This window comes from Ochotona princeps, chromosome 2, assembly GCF_030435755.1.
Source record: "Ochotona princeps isolate mOchPri1 chromosome 2, mOchPri1.hap1, whole genome shotgun sequence".
Taxonomy (NCBI): Eukaryota; Metazoa; Chordata; class Mammalia; order Lagomorpha; family Ochotonidae; genus Ochotona; species Ochotona princeps.
This window is the reverse complement of record NC_080833.1, coordinates 53,418,514-53,438,316: the sequence shown is the minus strand read 5'-3', so window position 1 is coordinate 53,438,316 and position 19,803 is coordinate 53,418,514. Positions and strand designations below refer to the sequence as shown.

Here is a 19,803-nt window from a genome sequence, read left to right as displayed (position 1 = left end):
GGCAGAGCCTGAGTGTCATCAGATCCCCAAGTTCAAGGTGGAGTGGGGAGAGGCAGGCACATGTGCACAGTGGGAGATCTGTGGCCGGTTGGTTCTGGCGGCCATGACCATGCTTGGCAGTGACAGTGGTGACTGGCTGGGATCTGCGTCTGCAACAGCGAGGGTGACCCGTGACACCAACACCTCTTTGTCGCCTTCTCCCACAGGCCTTCTTTGAAGCGGCCAGCATGATGAGACAGGTCTCCCACAAGCACATCGTGTACCTCTACGGCGTCTGTGTCCGTGACCTGGAGAGTAAGTAGGGCCTGTGGAAGGGGTCCTGGCTGGGCAGCCCTGGTGCTGTGGAGGCCGCCTGTCCATTGCCCAGGCCTCCAGCCTTGCCTCCTGTGCTAGAAGACATTCGGTGCTGAGCAGGTGGCCAGCTTAACACCCGTGGAGACTGTGATGAAAATTCATTCATTTGCCCTGTTTCCATGCTTCCTTCTGGCCAAATTGTCCTCCACCCCCCATGTTAGACTCACGAGGCAGAGGTGGGTAAGGCAAGGTGATGGGCTGGGCATCCTAGGGAAAGGCACATTGGGCAGGATGCAGAGAGTAGGTGTGTGCAGTGGCGAGGCGCTGGCTGCTGGGGGACTGGCCCACCTGTTGCCTGGAAGCCCAGTTCTTGCTGTTGGCCAGCAGGCTGAGGCTTCTGCCCACTGAGCCTCATGCCCTCAGCCTCTGAGTCCCCAACATGTAAACCTGAAGAGGAAATTTTTGGTTTTGCTGCAGTTTTTTCCCTGTGTGACCCAGTACGTGCACCATGTAGGCCATGGGCATAGCAGTGGCCGCCTCTGCACTGCAGCATGACAGTTGGGTGAGGCAGAGGGCTGCTCAGGCCAGGTTCACTATGTCTGCTGCTTCTCTCAGCCTCTCCCTGCTTGTACCCCGTGGCCCTCCCCAGAACCCCCAGGCATATGGGAGCAGCTTCCTCCTTGGATGCAATAGAGGGGACAAGGCCTCCCAAGAAGTTGGTACTTGCCCAGTCTCCCAGGTTAGCAGCAGAAGTATGTGGGCTTAGAGCCCAGCTTGGATGACTCCTGAGTACCCTGCCATGTGCACCTGCTGGGGTCTCTGTGATCCTGTAGGCTGAGGGCTCTCTCTTTAGCGCACCCTTTTGAAGAGATGAGGCACAGGACTGTCCCAGACAGAAAGTTCCAGAAACCGTATGTTTGTGCCTGTAGATATCATGGTGGAAGAGTTTGTGGAGGGAGGGCCACTGGATCTCTTCATGCATCGCAAAAGCGACGCCCTCACCACACCTTGGAAGTTCAAAGTCGCCAAACAGTTGGCCAGCGCCCTGAGTTACTTGGTAAGATGTTGTGATATCTGGGGTGGACCCCACCTGAGCCCACAATATTCTCATAGGGGTGGCACCCGGGAGGGACGGGCCTTTGGAGTGGGACCCAGGGCTCAGTGGCAGAACATGGGAAGGGGTCACTGGAGACTCAGTGGTGGGTGCTCCCTGGGGGAAGCGGTCCCCTCGGACAGCATGCACTGTGTAGTATAGTCCTGGGTGAGGGAGTGAGCATGGCTGCCAGCATCCAGAGCCGCTGGCCTCTCGTGAGTGCTGCCCGTGGCCCCCTGGTCCAGGTGCTGCAGATTCTGGTCTCTGTTGTCACAGAAGCCCTCAGAGGTCTGTGCCACTGCTGGCCATTTCCTTGTCATGGGGCGCCATGCCACAGTCACATAGACCCTTGCTTGGGAGAGGCTGGACTGCTGGGCCTGGCTATGGGTGCCAGTGCAGATGGACGCTCTGAGGACCAGGGTAGAAGGCAGGGTGTGGAGGAGACATGGGCACGCCTGCGGGCAACTCTGAGCTGGTGCCTGGAATTCTGCAGGAGGACAAGGACCTGGTCCATGGGAATGTGTGCACCAAGAACCTCCTCCTGGCACGTGAAGGCATCGACAGTGAGTGCGGCCCATTCATCAAGCTCAGCGACCCTGGCATCCCCATCACTGTGCTGTCCAGGCAAGGTGCGGCATCCCTGCCCTGTGCCATCCCCTGCCCCCCGCCACTTGGTGGCCCGGAAACTGCTCCGAGAGCATCTGCCGTCTTTTTCCAGAGTGCATAGAGCGGATCCCATGGATCGCTCCCGAGTGTGTGGAAGACTCCAAGAACCTGAGTGTGGCCGCCGACAAGTGGAGCTTCGGAACCACGCTCTGGGAGATCTGCTACAACGGCGAAATCCCCCTCAAAGACAAGACGCTGATCGAGGTGAGCTGCCTTCCCCAGGCTGCAGGTGACCTGGGGTCCCCTGTGCCCCGACCCTCAGCCACGGGTGACGAGACGGAAATGAGGTGGGATCTTCCTCACAGGTTGGCTGGCCCTGTGACCCTGAAGATGTCACTCCCCTGAGCCTCAATTTAATCATCCATGAAATGGGATAAACTGCTTGATACGGTTGTTGTGAAGAATCCCGGGGTATAAGGCATGCTGCATAGATGGGGAATGGGTTATGTAGCTGAGACTAAGGTGGACGACTGAGCCACATCCTCACGCAGCTGTCTGCCCAGTTCTGAGTGAGGGCATCATCTGAGATGAACGCTGGGCTCATGGTCAGTCACACTCTGCCCTCACGCCGATTCCACCCGTGATGTCTGCCTGGGTCACCCAAGAGCCCTGCATGTTAGTGCAGCAGTGCCACCCCACATCTTCTGAACAAAATGACAGATCAGCCAGCCCCCGCTGTCACCTGGTGAAACCTGAACCTCTCACAGATTGACTTCTAAGAGTGGTGACAAAAGCAGTGAAACTCAGGGCTGGCCTTATGGTACAGGCTGCCACCTGCAGTGCTGGCCTCATACATGGGTACTGGTTTGAGTTCCAGCTATTCTATTTCACATCCAGTTCCCTGCTAATGGGCCTGGCAAAGCAGCAGAAGGTGGCACACTGCTTGAGCACCTGTACCATGCGGGAGACCCAGATGAGGCTCCTGGCTTTTGATGGCCCACCCCTGGCCATTGCAGCCATTATAGGGAATGACTCAGTAGATGGAAGATACCTCTCTCTCCCCCACCCCCCTCTTTCTAACTCTGCCTCTCACATAACTAGGTAAATAAATATTCTCAAAGGAAAAAACAATATATATATATTTTACTATATATATATATATATATATATATATATATATATATATATATATAATAAAAATACAGTGTAAGAACTCTGACCTCAGGCTTGGGATATGCATTGCGTTCACACTGATCCTTGTCCGGGTGGAAGGTGGCACCATGACCACAGTGAGCGGGAGAGTGATGATGGTGAGGTGGGATAGGCCGCTGCAGGCCCCTGGGAAGGGCTGTGCAGTCTCCACCTCGGGGCGGGGTTGGTGGAGGGCTGGCTGAGAGCCGAGGAAGCCGTTGTTGGAGGTGGGCAATGGGGCAGATGGCCAGGCTTGGCAGGCAGCAGGAGGGAGCCAGCGCCTGGGGCCTGGAGCCTGGGAGCAGAGGGGAGGCCCTGCAGGTGCAAGCCAACTGGCAGCCAGAGGAAGCCAGTGCAGACTTCAGGAAAGAGGCTCTGAGCTGAGCACACACTCCCCCTGCCCCGGAGAGGCCATCAGACTCCAGAATGTGCTTTTTGGAGTTTTCAGCCTGGCCTTTTGGAAAATGGCATTTATTTTTTAACTTCCTTGGAAAAATATAAGTGAGAGTACTCTTGTCGATCAGTCGTTGCTGAGCGCTGGGTTCCTGGCCCCCGAGAAGCAGCCACTGGCTCGCAGAGGTCAGGGAAGGCCTCAGCTTTGCAGCTCCAGGCCTGTCGGCCCCCCAGGTAGGGCTGCGCCCTGAGCCCAGCTCCAGGGGTGCAACCAGCACAGGGACTGCCTTGCTTAGAGGCCACGTGCAGCAGGTGATTGCCGCCTGAGACTGTAAAGCAATAAGCACTTGGAGGAAATTTGGAGACTACACCAAATGATTTGAAAAAGTCATCCATGTTCCCAGATTCTGTTGGGACTGGACAAGCTGTCCTAAAGGCTACTTGCATATATCTTTTTTGGACAAAATTAGAACCATAGCAGATGGAGTTGTACAAGGAAAAATGGAAAGGGTAGGTTTGTCTTGGTGCAAAAAAAAAAGTTTAACCTCCATGCATAGTTTTTCCCTGACTTGTGTCTTGTCAGGTTTCTGAATGTCAAAAAAAGACTTTCGCTAAAATTTACCTTCTAATTACATTTTGTGAACTTTATGAAATGTACTCATGTATCTTGAATTTTAAAATTTAATTTTTTATTTTCCTGTAAGTCTTCAATTACAGATTTGGCATGGGTGGTGATTTTAGAGGGGCCAGTTGGGGCTGCAGCGTTTGCAGGTGTGCGTGAGCACTGGTCAGCTGTGTGTACAAGCCTCGTTAGTGTCGGACTTATTCTGGGTCAATTGACAGTTGGAATCAGTGAGTCAGAGGTTTCTGAGAATCTGAAAATCATTGTGTGTTGCCAGACTACCCCTGAAAAGTCAGCTTTTCAGGGCTGGGATATCCAGCCGATCCTCCTCAAGTTGGCTGAGAGTTCCGCAACTGCTCTGCCCTGGCTCGCTCACACACCTCCCTCCCCTCCCAGAAAGAGAGATTCTATGAGAGCCGCTGCCGGCCGGTGACGCCATCCTGCAAGGAGCTGGCCGACCTCATGACGCGCTGCATGAACTATGACCCCAACCAGAGACCCTTCTTCCGTGCCATCATGAGAGACATCAACAAACTAGAAGAGCAGAGTAAGCCAGGGGTTGCAGGCGGCGCTGGGGGAGCCTCCGCCGCCACGCTGGGTGTGTATTTGCTTGTGTTCTCCTCTTTCAGATCCAGACATTGTCTCGGAAAGGAAGCCAGCCACCGAGGTAGACCCCACGCATTTTGAAAAACGCTTCCTCAAGAGGATCCGGGATTTGGGTGAGGTGAGTGCCCCAGCCGGGGTGCCCTGCTCACCGCCACAAACCCCACAGGGAGAGCTGCCCGCTTCCTGTCCACAACAGCACCTCGGGGCCACTGGGGCCCCTCTGGACACCTGGGCCAGTGTGTGTCTGGCGCCATCCATGCTGGGCTGCAGCGGGTCTCCACCTGCCCCATGGTGTGCCCCCACACGATGTGCCCGACCGAGATAAAGAGGGGGATGTGGACTCACTGGGCCTCAGCATCCTGTGAGGCTGCCTACAGGGCCGTGGCCGGTCTCACGCCCTACCGTGGTTCAGGCTTTTCTTGAGACCAGCTGGGCGGGCAGGGTCCCTTGCTGTGTTGGGGAAGCTCCTGGAATCTGGTCTTCACATGCACTCCCTGTGGTGCTGTTCATTAAGGCAAGTCCATGGCCCTCAGGCACCTGCAGCACCAGCTGTGCAGTCAGCAGCGCCCTCACCACCCCTCCTGGCTTGGCTGGGACCTGAGCGCACCTCCTGCAGCACACACTGTCCTGCGGCTCAGGACTGGGGCTCTGCTGCACCGTGGTCTTTGGGTTCAGGAGGGGCCTTGGTTTTCTTGTGTGTGGGTGTTTGTGGGATCTGGGACATGCGCTGTGTCATTCGTCACCTGCCACTTTCTCGGCGTTAGCTCGGCAGAAGGGACAGTGGGGATGTGGGGCGCCATGCACCCCAGCAGAGGAACAACCGTGAGGATCAACACTTCTCTTCTGGGTTTGCCTGGGGTGGGAGTGAGGGGGCAGCGCATAGCTCCTTTCACAACAGCACTTGTGTCTCTCCAGGGCCACTTTGGAAAGGTGGAGCTGTGCAGGTATGACCCCGAGGGGGACAACACTGGGGAGCAGGTGGCAGTCAAGTCCCTGAAGCCTGAGAGTGGCGGTAACCACATAGCTGACCTGAAGAAGGAAATCGAAATCCTGAGGAACCTCTATCATGAGAACATTGTGAAGTACAAAGGCATCTGCACCGAGGACGGTACGTCGGGCTGCCAGGCAACCGGGGTCACCCGAGCCAGCCCGGAGCAGCGGCCAGCAGCCTCAACACACTCGCTGCTGGCGGCTCTGGGCTGTCGGCACTCCCAGGAAACTGCCCTGCCCCCTCCAGCACCCCACGTGGCTCAGACCTCCCCACTCTGGGTTGATCATACAGTCAGACCAAGGCTGGGCTTCCCCCATCCCGAGGGTCACACTCAGGTCCTGGGAACCCAACACCCACTGCCACCCCTTGTGCTCTTCTGGTCCATGCTAGCCAGGGCGTTTCACTTTCTAGAAGCTGAACACTGGCAGGTGAGATTTGCTAGGATCTACCTGCATCTTATTTGTAAGCCAGCACACCTTTCACATAAGCGCCTTTTAAGATCAGCGGTGAGATGATACTAATTTTGACTTTGTGAGACAGACCTTATTTGCTGCCTTACTCCCCAAGTGCCTGTGACAGCAGGTGCGTATCAGGCTGCAGCCAGGAGCATGGCCTGGCCTCGCGTTCCCATCCCTGCCTCCCACGGTACGTGTTAGCAGGGAGCTACAGTGGAAAGCAGGCCCTCCCCCACGTGGGACTGGAGCAGCTTCATCTGTGGCTTATCCGCTATGGCTGGCTCCAGCCTGCCACCACTTCCCGGCATCCTCATCTGCCTCACGCTTTCCATCAGTTCCTGACAGGTCTCTCCATGAGTGCTGACCCAGTAGGGGCTGAGTGTTCCTGTCCCATTGCACCAGGCAGCGCCTGGGACAGTGGGGCAGCTGGGTCTGCCCAGTTCTGGTGTCCAGCCCCCACACATGGCTTGCTGCTGTTTCTCCACAGGAGGAAACGGTATTAAGCTCATCATGGAATTTCTGCCTTCGGGAAGCCTTAAGGAGTATCTTCCTAAGAACAAGAACAAAATTAATCTCAAACAACAGCTAAAATATGCTGTGCAGATTTGTAAGGTAAGGGAAAAAAAGCCACATTTACCAAAAACTCACCACCTTGCCCTGGGTGGCTGGTGTGCAGCTGGTCTGCAGGTGGGGCTGGGGATGATTATACTTCCTCTGTCTTGTCTGCATTATGCAGATGAGAAATTAGTCTCTACTGAGAAAGCAAATGGATTTGTTCTGTTTTACTGCTTTTTAAATCAGTTTGGGCTATTGCATAGACGTACACACCAGCAGTATACATGTGAATGAACCGACACGTCTGCTTCTTACCGTGGAGAACTACGAAGCGTGCTCATCTTCACTTCTCCCCCTTAGGGGATGGACTACCTGGGGTCTCGGCAGTATGTCCACAGGGACTTAGCCGCAAGGAATGTCCTCGTGGAGAGCGAACACCAAGTGAAAATTGGAGACTTTGGTTTAACCAAAGCCATCGAAACGGACAAGGAGTACTACACTGTCAAGGACGATCGGGACAGCCCTGTATTCTGGTAACAGAATCAATCAGCCATGTGCACCCATGCTTGTAGGGGTTTGTTTGCACTGTCCTGACCAGCTTGCTCTAGCCATTAAATGTTTTTCAGTTCCCTGGGCCAAGTCAAGGTTAGATAGGAATAGAACATTTGGAACTGACACTTGCTTTTCAGAAACTGCTTTTAGGCTGTTCCCTGGAAACAGCCTACACAGATCCTACCATCTTTTGAGGAATGGGAGGAATCACACCGCAGCTCGGCATCATCACCTTGCTATGACAGGGCATTCATCTGACACAGTTCAGTTCTAGCACCTGGGTGCAGGTGTGCACTGAGTTCCTTCTCAGACACATCCATGCAGAAACTGGTCTGGAAGGCAGGTAGGATGAGGGGGCAGGGGATGGATGACCAGTGGGTGTTGAACTATCAAGAAAATTCTGCAACTAGCCCAGCAACACCTGTTAGGAAACTTGCTGCCTCTTTTGACTCCCATGGTCTGGTTTAGAAGTCCACCTGCTACCCAGGGGTTTGCTGGTTTCCACTCTGCCCTCATAGACCAGATCAGCAGCCTGTAGGCAGCCACAGGTCTCTCCCACCTATAGAACCTGACATTTTACTCATTTAAACCTTTGTATCCAAACCTTCCTTTGTGTCAGCAGCTGGAGATGTCATCAGTCAGGTAGTTTATAAAGAATTGAGGCAGGCAGCTTCATGATCAGTAAGCACAGGATTCACACTCGGTTTTCTGGAAATCAAATATTCAAATGAAACTTGGAGGATTCTTGGGGTTGGCCTTATAATGGGTGGGAGATCCAAAGGGAACAGCTGGGTCAGAGTAGGGAAGGTCAGATGTGAAGCTTGAATCCAGTGAGACGTCCCGGGAGAGGGTGGGCCAACTGTCTGAGATTTTGTTTTCTTTTTGAAGAGACCACCATGGAATGACAAGGAGCCAGACTGGAGCCAATGAGTCCAATATGGCTACAACAGCAGTCCCAGCAAGCGTTAGAGGTAGAAGGGTTAGATGATTAGGTGACAGTGAAGTGGAGTAGCTTTGAAGAATTCTTCACACAGCTGGAATGAAATGTCTAGATGTCTGGCTTGAGCCACTGGATGTTTCTCACTGTGAACCTATAGGAAATCAGACCCCAGGCTTGTCCTCAAGTGACCGTCCCCTCCCCCACGTGCATGTGCTCAGGGAAACGAGCACATTTCTCTTGAGGCACCGTTAACGTCTGTTGGAACGTCTTTCTTGGAAGTGAGGCTGCATGTTTGGCTTTCTTTCAGGTATGCGCCGGAATGTTTAATTCAATGTAAATTCTATATTGCCTCTGATGTCTGGTCATTTGGAGTGACTCTGCATGAACTGCTTACCTACTGTGATTCAGAATACAGTCCCATGGCCGTAAGTCTTGTCTCTCCATTTGAATCCAATACCCAATTACATGTGTATTTTTCATGTATTGAAGGCAAAATTATGGAGTATGGAGAGCATTTGTACTTCCGTGTGTTGATTCACACGGAGAATGGCCCCACTGACGAGAGCTAGGTCAGGCCAAAGCCACCAGCTGGGTCTCAAATGGCATTCTCACGGGATGCCAGCATTGCAGGTGGCAGCTAAACGTGGTGCAACAGTGTCCCCCAGGTTTTGTTTATACATGGAATCCAATCAGTGTATTAAGCAGAAGGGTAAAACACCATTTTTATATTTAACTTGGTTACTTGACAGCTATCTGTGAGTCTCTCAAGACCTGTCCATAGGATCTTACCTACGTAAAGAAACAAGTTTCAAGGGAGTGGATTAAGTTGGTGGCATTCAGTAGGTTCTTTTGTGTGCCTTGCTGATTCTAAAATGAGATCATTTTCACTGCAAAAGGCCCTCTGACAATTGGAAGCCCCAAATGGGTTTGGGGCTTTCATTTTTAAGTAGTACTGATGGGGAGGAAAGTCTTTTTATTACTTTTAGGTTAACTCTAGATATTTCACATAATAAATTTGGTTTTATATAAACATTTGTACAATGTGAAATATTGTTTGCTTTTACATAGTTGTTCCTGAAAATGATAGGCCCAACTCATGGCCAAATGACAGTAACAAGACTTGTGAATACGCTGAAGGAAGGAAAACGTTTGCCATGCCCACCCAACTGTCCTGATCAGGTAGGTGACGGTCTGCTCCACAGCAGTCATTCAGCTTTCAGTGTCTTCAGTTTCAGCTACTCCAGCAGGGGGTAGCAGGACAATGCATTAGAAAAGTCCACGAAGACTGTTTTCTGAAGCTGAATTTCAGGAAATGTGAGAAATCACCGTGGGGGCAAGTGACAGGGACCAGTTACATTCAATTTACCTTCAAAGCAAGCATTCCCACCAGGAGACTCCCCTCAGTGCTCTTCACCTCTAAAGGAAAGAATTTGGGGATAGCGTATTTGTGACAAATACATGTATTTTTCTGGCCCCTGACTGGCATGTTCAGTCTCCATGCTCTAAATAGAGTTTTTAAGATGTGTTAACAAGGGTGGATGTAGGAGCAAGACCTCTCTCTTGCTGAAGGTTACTAAGGAGCTTCTCAGTGTTAAAGCATTACTCATGCACCACAATTGTTGCTCATTTTCTGCACAAATTATTCAAATAGTCTTGCTTTCTAGCCTTAGTTATCAAGATCTAAAATTTTTACTGCTTATGTGTTATTTTTTAAAGCCTCCAAATCTAACATTTTATTGGTTTCTCCCCCTTTTTTACAGGTTTATCAGCTTATGAGAAAATGCTGGGAATTCCAACCATCCAGTCGGACAACGTTTCAGAATCTTATTGAAGGATTTGAAGCAATTTTAAAAAAGCATGAATAACATTTAAATTCTGCTTTTTGTTAAGTCCTCTTCCCGTAACAAATACCCAAGTCATAAATTTTTTTTAATGGAAAAAGTTTGTATTACATCTAAAAGGCCACTCACCATTAACTTGAGAAATGTAATGTATGTAAGGACTTCCTCCTTATATCTGGCTCCAGTAACTTAATGACAAACAGTGACAGCCAAAATATTAGAAAGAACTCTTTCTTCTGGAAGATCACCACCATGACTCTGGCTAGCTTACCCTCATAGCTGGATACCAAAGTGGGAACTTGGGAAACAGGAAGATTGCCTTTCCCCACTACTGTAGCCAGAGATGTTTTTTTCTGGTACAATCAGTGAAAGATCAAGCAGTCTTAAAATATTAGGTACCAGATAGTTTACTGTTATGCCTGTCACTAGTAGGGTTAGACTTTGTTTCTCCAGTTCCCTTGGGTGATCGCTGGTACCCGTGTCTTGATAGAACTGGTTATACACAGGGGACAGCTACGGGATACTTTGCTGCATGTTACCTTCTTGAGAACCCAGCCTGTGCCAGTGCTCCTAGGCAATCTGTCTTAATCAGAATGGACTCTCAGAACCTGGATGCTATTATACCTGCTTTCAAGAAATGTCAGTGTGTACGCTTTCTAATTCTACCACTTCGGACAAGCTGTCCCAGCACTGATTTTTGATGCTGTATGCAACCAGTCAGAATAAACACCACATCCATACACTGTTCTTGAGTGTTTCAAAATACCACCCAATAACAAGGATCAATCAGTATTTTGACACTGCGGTGTACATCCTGAGGACCCAGCTAGGAAGCACTATGGAGTTCACAATCCACTAAACTGGGTAATCAAAAATATTTAAGTCTGACTCAGTGTAAACCACAAAATTCTTTATGAACTAAGACTGTGTGAAACTTTTTCTTAATATTGGGTAGTATGTGTCACCTTACATTTCACTTTTTGAGTCAAAAAAAAAAAAAGGTCAGGCATGACTCAATGGCAATAATAAACTTGCCATTTAAATTTGCTGAACAGTCCTCTAGCACTGAGGGTTCTTTCCATATCAAACCTGTGGCCACTCTCTGCACTTTCTTTACTGTTTATATAAAATAAATATACTAAAGACTTTACATGCATATGCCTTTTAATATTAAGATTGTCAAAGCATTTCAAACAATTCACTTACATAGAAAAATAACAGTATAGATTTGGGGTGGTGGTGGTGATGGTCCTTATTACTAATACCACTTGATTTGCACTTCTCTGTTAATGTCCAATGAAAATGGGACAGGCCAAGTGTGGATGGCGAATTCACATGTGCTATAACCCAAAACATCTTTGAGCTCTTTCACCGACTCCCTGCTTTGTCTTTGCAGCTCTGATGTAGGTCACCATCCTCCCTTTCCTCAGATTGCTTTATAGCAGTGGTGTGACCAAGCAGTGAAGAGACTCAATGGGAAGTAGAGGGCCATGGAGAAGCCACTAGCCATCTGCTGCACAACTGAGTGATGCCTTAATCATGATCAGCTATTTATAAGTAGTACTACTTAGAAATCAGCTATAAACCAGTGTAGGCAAAAAAGCAACCAATTTTTTTTTTTTTTTACAAAGCATACAACATGTACCAATTTTTTACTTCATAATTAAAACAAGATATCTATATCATACTCAAAAACAGAGTTCCCAAAATGGTATTTAATAATCTGATTTCAAAAAGAGAATCACTGAGACTCCAAATTTCATCAATTACAATCTCATAACAATAAACAAACTTAGGAAGAAATTTCTAGATGGAAAAAGGTTTCTCATGCATTTAACACCAAGGTCTTCAGGAAATAGTGATGCCAGTAGCTATGTGTAATAAAGACAAAAACTCAGAAGTAAATTGGATTAAATAGCTGGTACTTCTTTTCCAGCCTAATATACTACCAAAGAATCAGACAAAGCAAAGACTGAGGTATAGTTATTAGCTTAAAATAGTTATAAATACTATTTAGGATTCCTTTGGAAAGGGCAGTACTGACTGCTTCACTATTCTGTGGACAAAGGGCAGCTGATGATCAAAGAGGCTCTGTCTTAGTAATCAGGTATACTGCAAATGAGCCACAGAAATCTGTGTTCCTTGCCACTTATAAGTCTGTCCCAAATGTCTGTTTTTAGGTGAAATAAAAGAAATTCTCTAATGAGAGCCACTAGGTTAGGGGTCAGCAAAAATCTCTAAAGGGCCGGATAACTATATGAAGCTTTGCAAGCCATATGGTCCCCATTGAAGCTACTTAGCCCTGCCATTACAGCACAAAAGCAGCCGCAGACACTATGGAAATGAATGAGCATGGCTGGGTTTCAATAAAACTTTTATTTGTGGACACTGAAATTTTAGTTTCATAGAAATTTCATGTTTAAGTTTTCTAAAAATGTAAACATTCTTTGCAGGCAGCAGAAAAATATGTGGTGGACCAAATTTGGCCCCAGGTATAGTCTGCCAACCCCCGTATTATACTGGATCACCAAAGCTCCTTTTATTTTTCATAAAAGATACAAATGGCAAATAAATTTTAAAAGTGAAGCCATATAGCAGTGTATATGTCGGCCATTACAATCACTCGGTTAGGCTGGATGAAGGGACTCTTAGTGTAACTGAGTACATCCGGAGCATCTTTACAACATTACCATCACCAAATCTGGTACTTGCACCCATGTAATTCTAGGAAAATCTTTTAAAAATCTTTAAATGACTTACAGGGCAAGTAAATTGAAATGCACATTGGCTAGTAAGAAACTCAGTTTAAAGGTTCAAGAAATAAGACTTTTCCCATTTATTGCTTCAGACTTTAATATATGATATTAAAATTATTCTCAGTTCTAAAACATGAAATATCGGAACACTTTCTCCAATGGGTTGCAGGTTACTTTCACACTAAGATGTGCCTAATTTTAGTGGAAAACGGCCTCAATTGATATTTTATTGCTACTTAAACTTTTTTTTTTTTTCAATTTGGCAATTCTGCCTGCTGCACAACACAGTTACTTCTGGGAAATCATAAACCCGTATTTAAAGGATATGGCTAGTCTGAATGAGGTTAAGGCAGCGATGAACAACAAAGATACTGCAAGAACCTTAAGAGGTTGTAAGGAGAGAGCTTAACTCAGTACACTCGCTTTTTTTTAAAATAGGTTTCCATGTAATATGCTCTTGAGCCCCGACGATGATGGTGACCGAATTCCCCTGGACTACCTTCTGGGGCAGAGATGAGATAAGATGAGCCTCGTTTTTCTTTTCTTAAAGGGGGTGCCTATGAGAAAAGAAAACCATAGTTCATGTTAACTCTAAAGTAAAACTGGCTTATTCACTCATACTTAGCATTCTATTTCAGGTTCATCAAATACAGAATAGCAGAGTTAATATCAAAGCCATCAAAAAAGTTTACACAAATTCCTTCTTCAAACTGGGTTTTTAGATTTCTGTATCACATCACTTCTGGGAACTCTTGCAATAACCTGATACCCACACATTTTGGGAAAAGAAAAGCACTATGGACGCTTTGGCTGTTCACATCCATGCCAAGTGCCACCCAATAATCCAAGGTTGAAGGTAAAGAAAGAGGAGGTTTCCAAACTCATTCTATGAGGCTTGATTCCAAAGCCATAGAAGAAATCTACAGACCAATATTCCTAATAAAAACAGATACAAAAATTCTCAAAACTAATGAGAATCATACATCATGATCAAGTGGATTCATCAATGGACACAAAGATGATTCAATATTTGCAAATAATGAAGTACAGCCCACCACAACAAAATTTCCAACAAAGATATCATATGATCATCTCAGAAGATACAAAGTGTTTGATAAAATTTAACATTTGAACGCTGATATTTGTGGAGCCAGAATCCTATATGGGCCATGGCTCCTGTCCCAGCTACTCCACTTCCGATCCAGCATCCTGCTAACGCACCTGGGAAAGCAATCTCTTTCAAGTAAATAAATCTTAACACAAAATCACTGCTTCAGCACAAACAAATTAGGTAGAACAGGAACACACTTTGATGTAACAGAGGCAGTATATGACAAGCTCAGAGTCAACACCACATGGGACAAGACAAAGCATTCCTCAGATCTGGAATTACACAGCAGTTAGGCATGAGAAGAGCATGTAAATAAAAAAGGAGAAAATAAAATTAACCCTGTTTGCAGAAAATGTAATTCTATATATATAACAAACCTTATCAACTCAGAGGTACAGGATATAAAACGACACAAAAATCAGCACTTCATCAGTATGGAATGTACAACATGAAATCCTAAAACAACCCCATTTATAATAGTTACCAAAGTATCTGCCATGCTCTTTGAAGTAAAAATTAAAAATTGCAATGGGGTATCATCTCATTCCAGTTAGAATCACTATGATCAAAAGACAAATATAACTAATGCTACTGAAGCTACAGAGAAAAAAGAACTTTCATTATAGGTAGTATAACCTTTATGGAGAACAGCATGGTGATTTCCCTGAAAAATCTAAAAGTCTGCATGACCTCAGCTATCCCACTTCAAGGTATATTTCTGAAAAAAAAAAATGAAATCAGCACACGAAAAAGATACATACACTCCCCAGTTCACTGCACAGCACTAGTTATAGAATCTGAGTCAAATCCCTAGCATAGCTCTCCGTCTCAAGCTTTACTTGAGATGTATAGTGGGAAATATGAAGAACACATACACACCTCTTCCATCTGACAGTTCATTTCACAAATACTTTGGCAACAGCCAAGGTGGAGTCAGGCTGAAACCAGGAATTCCACTGCTCTCCCACAAGGGTGGTTGGAGCTCAACTACTTGCCGTCATCTACTGCATCCCAGGTACACTAGTAGGAAGGCTGGCACCAAAGTACAGTGGCCAGAACTTGAATCACACACTTTGATTATAGGATATGGGCTTCCCAAGCCGTGGTATGATCAGCTGGACCACAGTCACTTCCCTGTTAGTGCCCATTTATTTTTGTTTTTACTTTTTTTTAAGCTGTTTAAGTTTTTATTGGAAAGGCAGATTTATAAATAGGAGGAGACAGAAGAACAGCTTTCTTCTATCTACTGGTTCACTCCCCAAATGACTGCAACGGCCAAAGCTGAGCCCATCTAAAGTCTAGGTCTCCCACATGGGTACAGGGTCCCAAGGCCTCCATTTTCCACATCTGGGACACGAACTGCTGTCTGGGGGGGATGCTGGAACTTCATGGTAAAGGATTATCTAGTTGAGGCATCATGCCAGCCCCTACTATCCATTTTCTGATAGTGCCAAATAGTTTTTATATTTCACACTTAAAGCTTGCTTTAAATGACAATTTTCTTTCCTCATTAAATATTTTAAAATATGCTTCAATTTTTGACAATGATGGTATATGTAGCAACAAAATCTCTCACTCATGTATATACACATAGAGGTTCCCAATTTTCACATTAATCTTTTGCCAGCCATCACCTACTTGTCTTTCTTCATAAATAATTACTCTGACTTTGAATTTAATGATTCATTCCCCAAAAGATGTTCTACTATGATTAAAAAGACAAACCCAGGGCCCGGCGTGGTGGCCTAGCGGCTAGGGTCCTTGCTTTGATCACGCTGGGATCCCATTTGGGCACCAGTTCATATCTCAGCGGCCCCACTTCCCATACAGCTCCCTGCTTGTGGCCTGGGAAAGCAGTAGAGGACAGCCCAAAGCCTTGGGACCCTGCACCCTGGCTCCTGGCTTCGGACTGGCTTAGCTCCAACAGTTGGTTGCCATTTGGGGAGTGAACCATCAGACGGAAGATCTTCCTCTCTGTCTTTCCTCTTCTCTGTATATCTGCCTTTCCAATAAAAGTAACTAAATCTAAATAATAAAAAAAGATTATCCCATTCACCTCAGAAGTTTTAGGGTACACACCAAGCTGAACAAAATAATAATAATAAAAAATCCCCCTGGAAAATTAGCCTAACATCTCAGAGTAGCAATTCAAAACTTTCTCCAGATTTACTTGTATATTATTATTTCATTGCTATTTTGAGTAATCTAAAAGACCAACTTGGCTTATAATCAGATTTTAAATAACTTTTAATGCATTTGAAACCCTTACTTTCCTTAATTTTTATTAGCCGAATTAATCTCTTTTTTTTTCTTTATTTGAAAGGCAAGGTTACAGAGAGAGGATAAACAGCAAATCGTCTATCCACTGGTTCACTTGCCAAATTGCCACAACGGCCGGGTTTCTCACAAAGCGTATAACGGCCCAAGCACTTGTGTGTTCTGCTGCTGCTTTCCTAAGCATATTAGCAGGGAACTGCATTGGAAGTTTAACTGCCAGGACTCAAACCTGTACCCACATGGGATGGTGGTGTTGCATGCAGAAGCTTAATGTGCTATGCCACAATGCCAGTCCCAAAATTAGTTTTTTGGAAATACTTTCAGTTATTATTTAATATTAATATAAAAATAACCTGTGCTTCAATAAGTATTGCTTAAGTTGGTTTATGTTTAAAAAAATTTTTTTAATACGTTAAATATTTCTCACAAGATTGTGATCTATCATGGTCCCAATCACAATCTGTACAGTACTCATTTGTACATACTGTGCTATGGGACAAGTCTGTATTAATCAGCCACAAGGTGGCAGCATAAGGCCCTACAGTGTGAAGAGACCAAGATCGTCAGGTCTTTTTGTTCTCTATTTTTCTTTTTGTGCACCACCTCATCATATATTCAGTGGTTAATTCACTGGTACAGGAAGTCTCCTGGCAAGAAAGATCCCTGTAACCAAGGTAACCTAAAAGTACAACATGAAAGAGATTACTGCTATACCACATACCAGTTGATGGCCAAGTGTCAAAGTAACAAAATCGTAAGTCAAAATCACTATTTAAACAGTCACATGAAACAGCTAAAAATCTAACTATTCCTTACATTAATGAATTTAATATGTCAAATTGGGGCCCGGTGGCATGGCCTGGCAGCTAACGTCCTCACCTTGGGCGCCCCGGGATCCCATATGGGCTGCCGGTTCTAATCCTGGCAGCTCTACTTCCCATCCAGCTCCCTGCTTGTGGCCTGGGAAAGCAGTCGAGGACGGCCCAATGCATTGGGACCCTGCACCCGCGTGGGAGACCCGGAAGAGGTTCCTGGTCCCGGCATGGGATTGGCGCGTACCGGCCGGTTGCGGCTCACTTGGGGAGTGAATCATCGGACGGAAGATCTTCCTCTCTGTCTCTCCTCCTGTCTGTATATCTGACTTTGTAATAAAATAAATAAATTTTTTTTTAAAAAAAAGAGTTATTGGTTAATCTAAAAGTTAGAATCACATGGCTATATGTTTCCTGCAACTTTACAACTATAGGCAATGATAAAATCAAAGGAAAATCTTTGGGTTTCTTCACCTTAAATAGAGTAAACCAGGTCAGCTGACTTCCTGTAAAGAGCCAGGAGTAAATAATCTTGAAAGTATAGTCTGTTGTGATCATTTAATTCTGTTTCATTGTAGTATGAAAACACCACAGAAAACATCTAAGTAAACGGACATGATTATATTTTAATATAATGTTACTTATAAATACATTTGGGAAGCTCCATTTGATCTTTGGGCTACAATTCGCCAGACACTGGTATAAAAGATGAGAGGCTGTCATCTAATGTTATTAAACATGCCAAATTTTTAAAAAATTTGAATGGTGAGCCAAGAAATCCTCCAGGGATCACTGCCACTTTCTGTGTATTTACAGGAAACGTGATTTCAAATTCAGTAAACTCTATATAGTTTAATCAATGTTTTATATACTATAAGTACCAGAAAATCACTTACATGTCCATAATCACCATAAGGTGGAGAATAAGAAACACACTTTTCCAATGGATGTTGTGATTCACCTCTGTGAGAGAATGCATCCAGAAAGTTGCCTCCAATTCCAGGCTTATGTAAACTGGTTTTATTTGCAAGAGCTAAAGACAAAATTAACATTTTATTCAGATTACGTTTTTTTTTAATTCAGATTACGTTTTACAAATTATAAACAGAGTGTGAAACTCATTAACACACAATACAAATCTTAGTTTGCATTTTATCTATGTTTATTTTCTCCAAAGGAAATAAGATGTAGTATATGATACTGCTTCATTTGCTTGAAACAAGCAAAACTAGAAACTGTTTTCTAGGTAGGTAAATTTCACAAAAATATCTGTAGAATATATCTAATCTTTAAAACAAGAGGTACAAAAAAGTGAAATAAGCGTTTTGTTAATAGAACAGCTGTTACTTTCAATGTTTAGACCTGACCAATACACAGTAGTTTATTGTCAATATGTATATTTTTGTGAAAATGGTGGTCATATTAGAAACACACTTTAATGTTTCAGGAAGTTATTTCATAAAAAAAAGATATAAAAGGAAGTCAATTTTTCTAAGAGGTCACAATTTATAGACTTATTTTCCCAGATTTGCTCTTCATGCATCTGCAGTCAAAGGTGCATGCAGGTCAAACTGCCTTAGAGATAACTTCATAGAAGTTATTTGTATGCAGTATCCTTCAATTAAACTTAGTTGTGTCATATTTCTTTTTATGAGTTATTTACTTAACCACCTCCACTAATAAATACTGATATATTTGCAGTTGATATCTTTATGCCTAGAACACACATTTGTGATTCCTCCCACAAAACTGAATGCCAGCTGATTTATACTACCTGAAGGAGGAGGCGGAAGTAAATGAGAATTGTATTTTGATTTGTTGCTCAGCCCTTTTTAAAGTAGCTCATACACTACTGATACGCTAGATTGGTTTTTAAACCTATGATTCACAAAAAAATCAATCAACATAGCTTTGTAAAACATCAACTACAAATAATTCCTTTGTTCCCATTATTTTCAACCATGTTTCAATAAACATTATATTCTTTATAGAAATAGCATAAAAAATCTTTATAACCCACCGTCTTAAACTTTACTTCTTTTTTTTCCCAGTTTAATCAAAAGGGTTATGATATAGGGCTTAACATGTCAACAGGTAGTATTTGCTTTCATTAAGTCAAAAATTAAAGTCAGTTATAGCAAGTTTATAATAAAACTCTGAGATGTTAATATTGAACCCTTACTTACAAGATAAGCATACACTGGGCAACACACTTGCCAAATTCAAATATGGATTTTTACTGAGCCGGATTTCTTTTGGTGGTTCTCCCAGGAGTGAAGTCTGATTTTTAGATGTAGCCTATTTATCAAAGCAAAAGTAGTGGTGCTTACTAACAGGTAAGACAAAAATAAAAATCCACATACATATTTGCTATAGTAACAATCTGGAATTTTTGATAATACATTAACTTGGACAATACTGAGTTAAATGATCTAAACATTTTATTTTTCGTTGGCTTTTTTTTAAAGCAAAAAAGGATTATTCACTTAAAAGACAGAGATAGAGATATTCCATCCTCTGAATAACTCCCCAAATGCCTGTAATAGCAAGGCTGTTACAACAAAGCCATGAGCCAGAGAAAAAAAAACCTATTGTAGTATCACAGAACTTTAGAACTGAAAGAGAAATAAACATCATGTAAAACCTCACTTGAACCATAATTCCTCTTCACTAAAAAAAACAAACTCCACATGTGTTCTATTTCCAAA

General features: G+C 44.8%; 2 protein-coding genes across 2 annotated transcripts in view; one reads left to right on the top strand and one right to left on the bottom strand.

Moving 5' to 3' along the window:
• JAK1 (Janus kinase 1) overlaps positions 1–10,467 on the top strand; it is a 155,829-nt gene extending 145,362 nt beyond the window's left edge. Inside the window, exons 15-26 of the mRNA XM_058657563.1 lie at positions 207–294; positions 1,224–1,351; positions 1,881–2,016; positions 2,106–2,257; positions 4,596–4,746; positions 4,829–4,923; positions 5,721–5,913; positions 6,739–6,863; positions 7,167–7,339; positions 8,606–8,723; positions 9,367–9,477; positions 10,059–10,467. Of these exons, the coding sequence (XP_058513546.1) occupies positions 207–294; positions 1,224–1,351; positions 1,881–2,016; positions 2,106–2,257; positions 4,596–4,746; positions 4,829–4,923; positions 5,721–5,913; positions 6,739–6,863; positions 7,167–7,339; positions 8,606–8,723; positions 9,367–9,477; positions 10,059–10,163 (1,575 nt within the window). The 3' untranslated portion in view covers positions 10,164–10,467. The remainder of the gene's footprint in view (positions 1–206; positions 295–1,223; positions 1,352–1,880; positions 2,017–2,105; positions 2,258–4,595; positions 4,747–4,828; positions 4,924–5,720; positions 5,914–6,738; positions 6,864–7,166; positions 7,340–8,605; positions 8,724–9,366; positions 9,478–10,058) is intronic.
• A 2,029-nt stretch (positions 10,468–12,496) lies between these two features.
• RAVER2 (ribonucleoprotein, PTB binding 2) overlaps positions 12,497–19,803 on the bottom strand; it is a 62,352-nt gene continuing 55,045 nt past the window's right edge. Inside the window, exons 9-11 of the mRNA XM_058657556.1 lie at positions 19,282–19,393; positions 17,992–18,128; positions 12,497–13,452 (exon numbers count right to left, since the gene is read on the bottom strand). Coding sequence (XP_058513539.1) covers positions 13,306–13,452; positions 17,992–18,128; positions 19,282–19,393 — 396 coding nt within the window. The 3' untranslated portion in view covers positions 12,497–13,305. The remainder of the gene's footprint in view (positions 13,453–17,991; positions 18,129–19,281; positions 19,394–19,803) is intronic.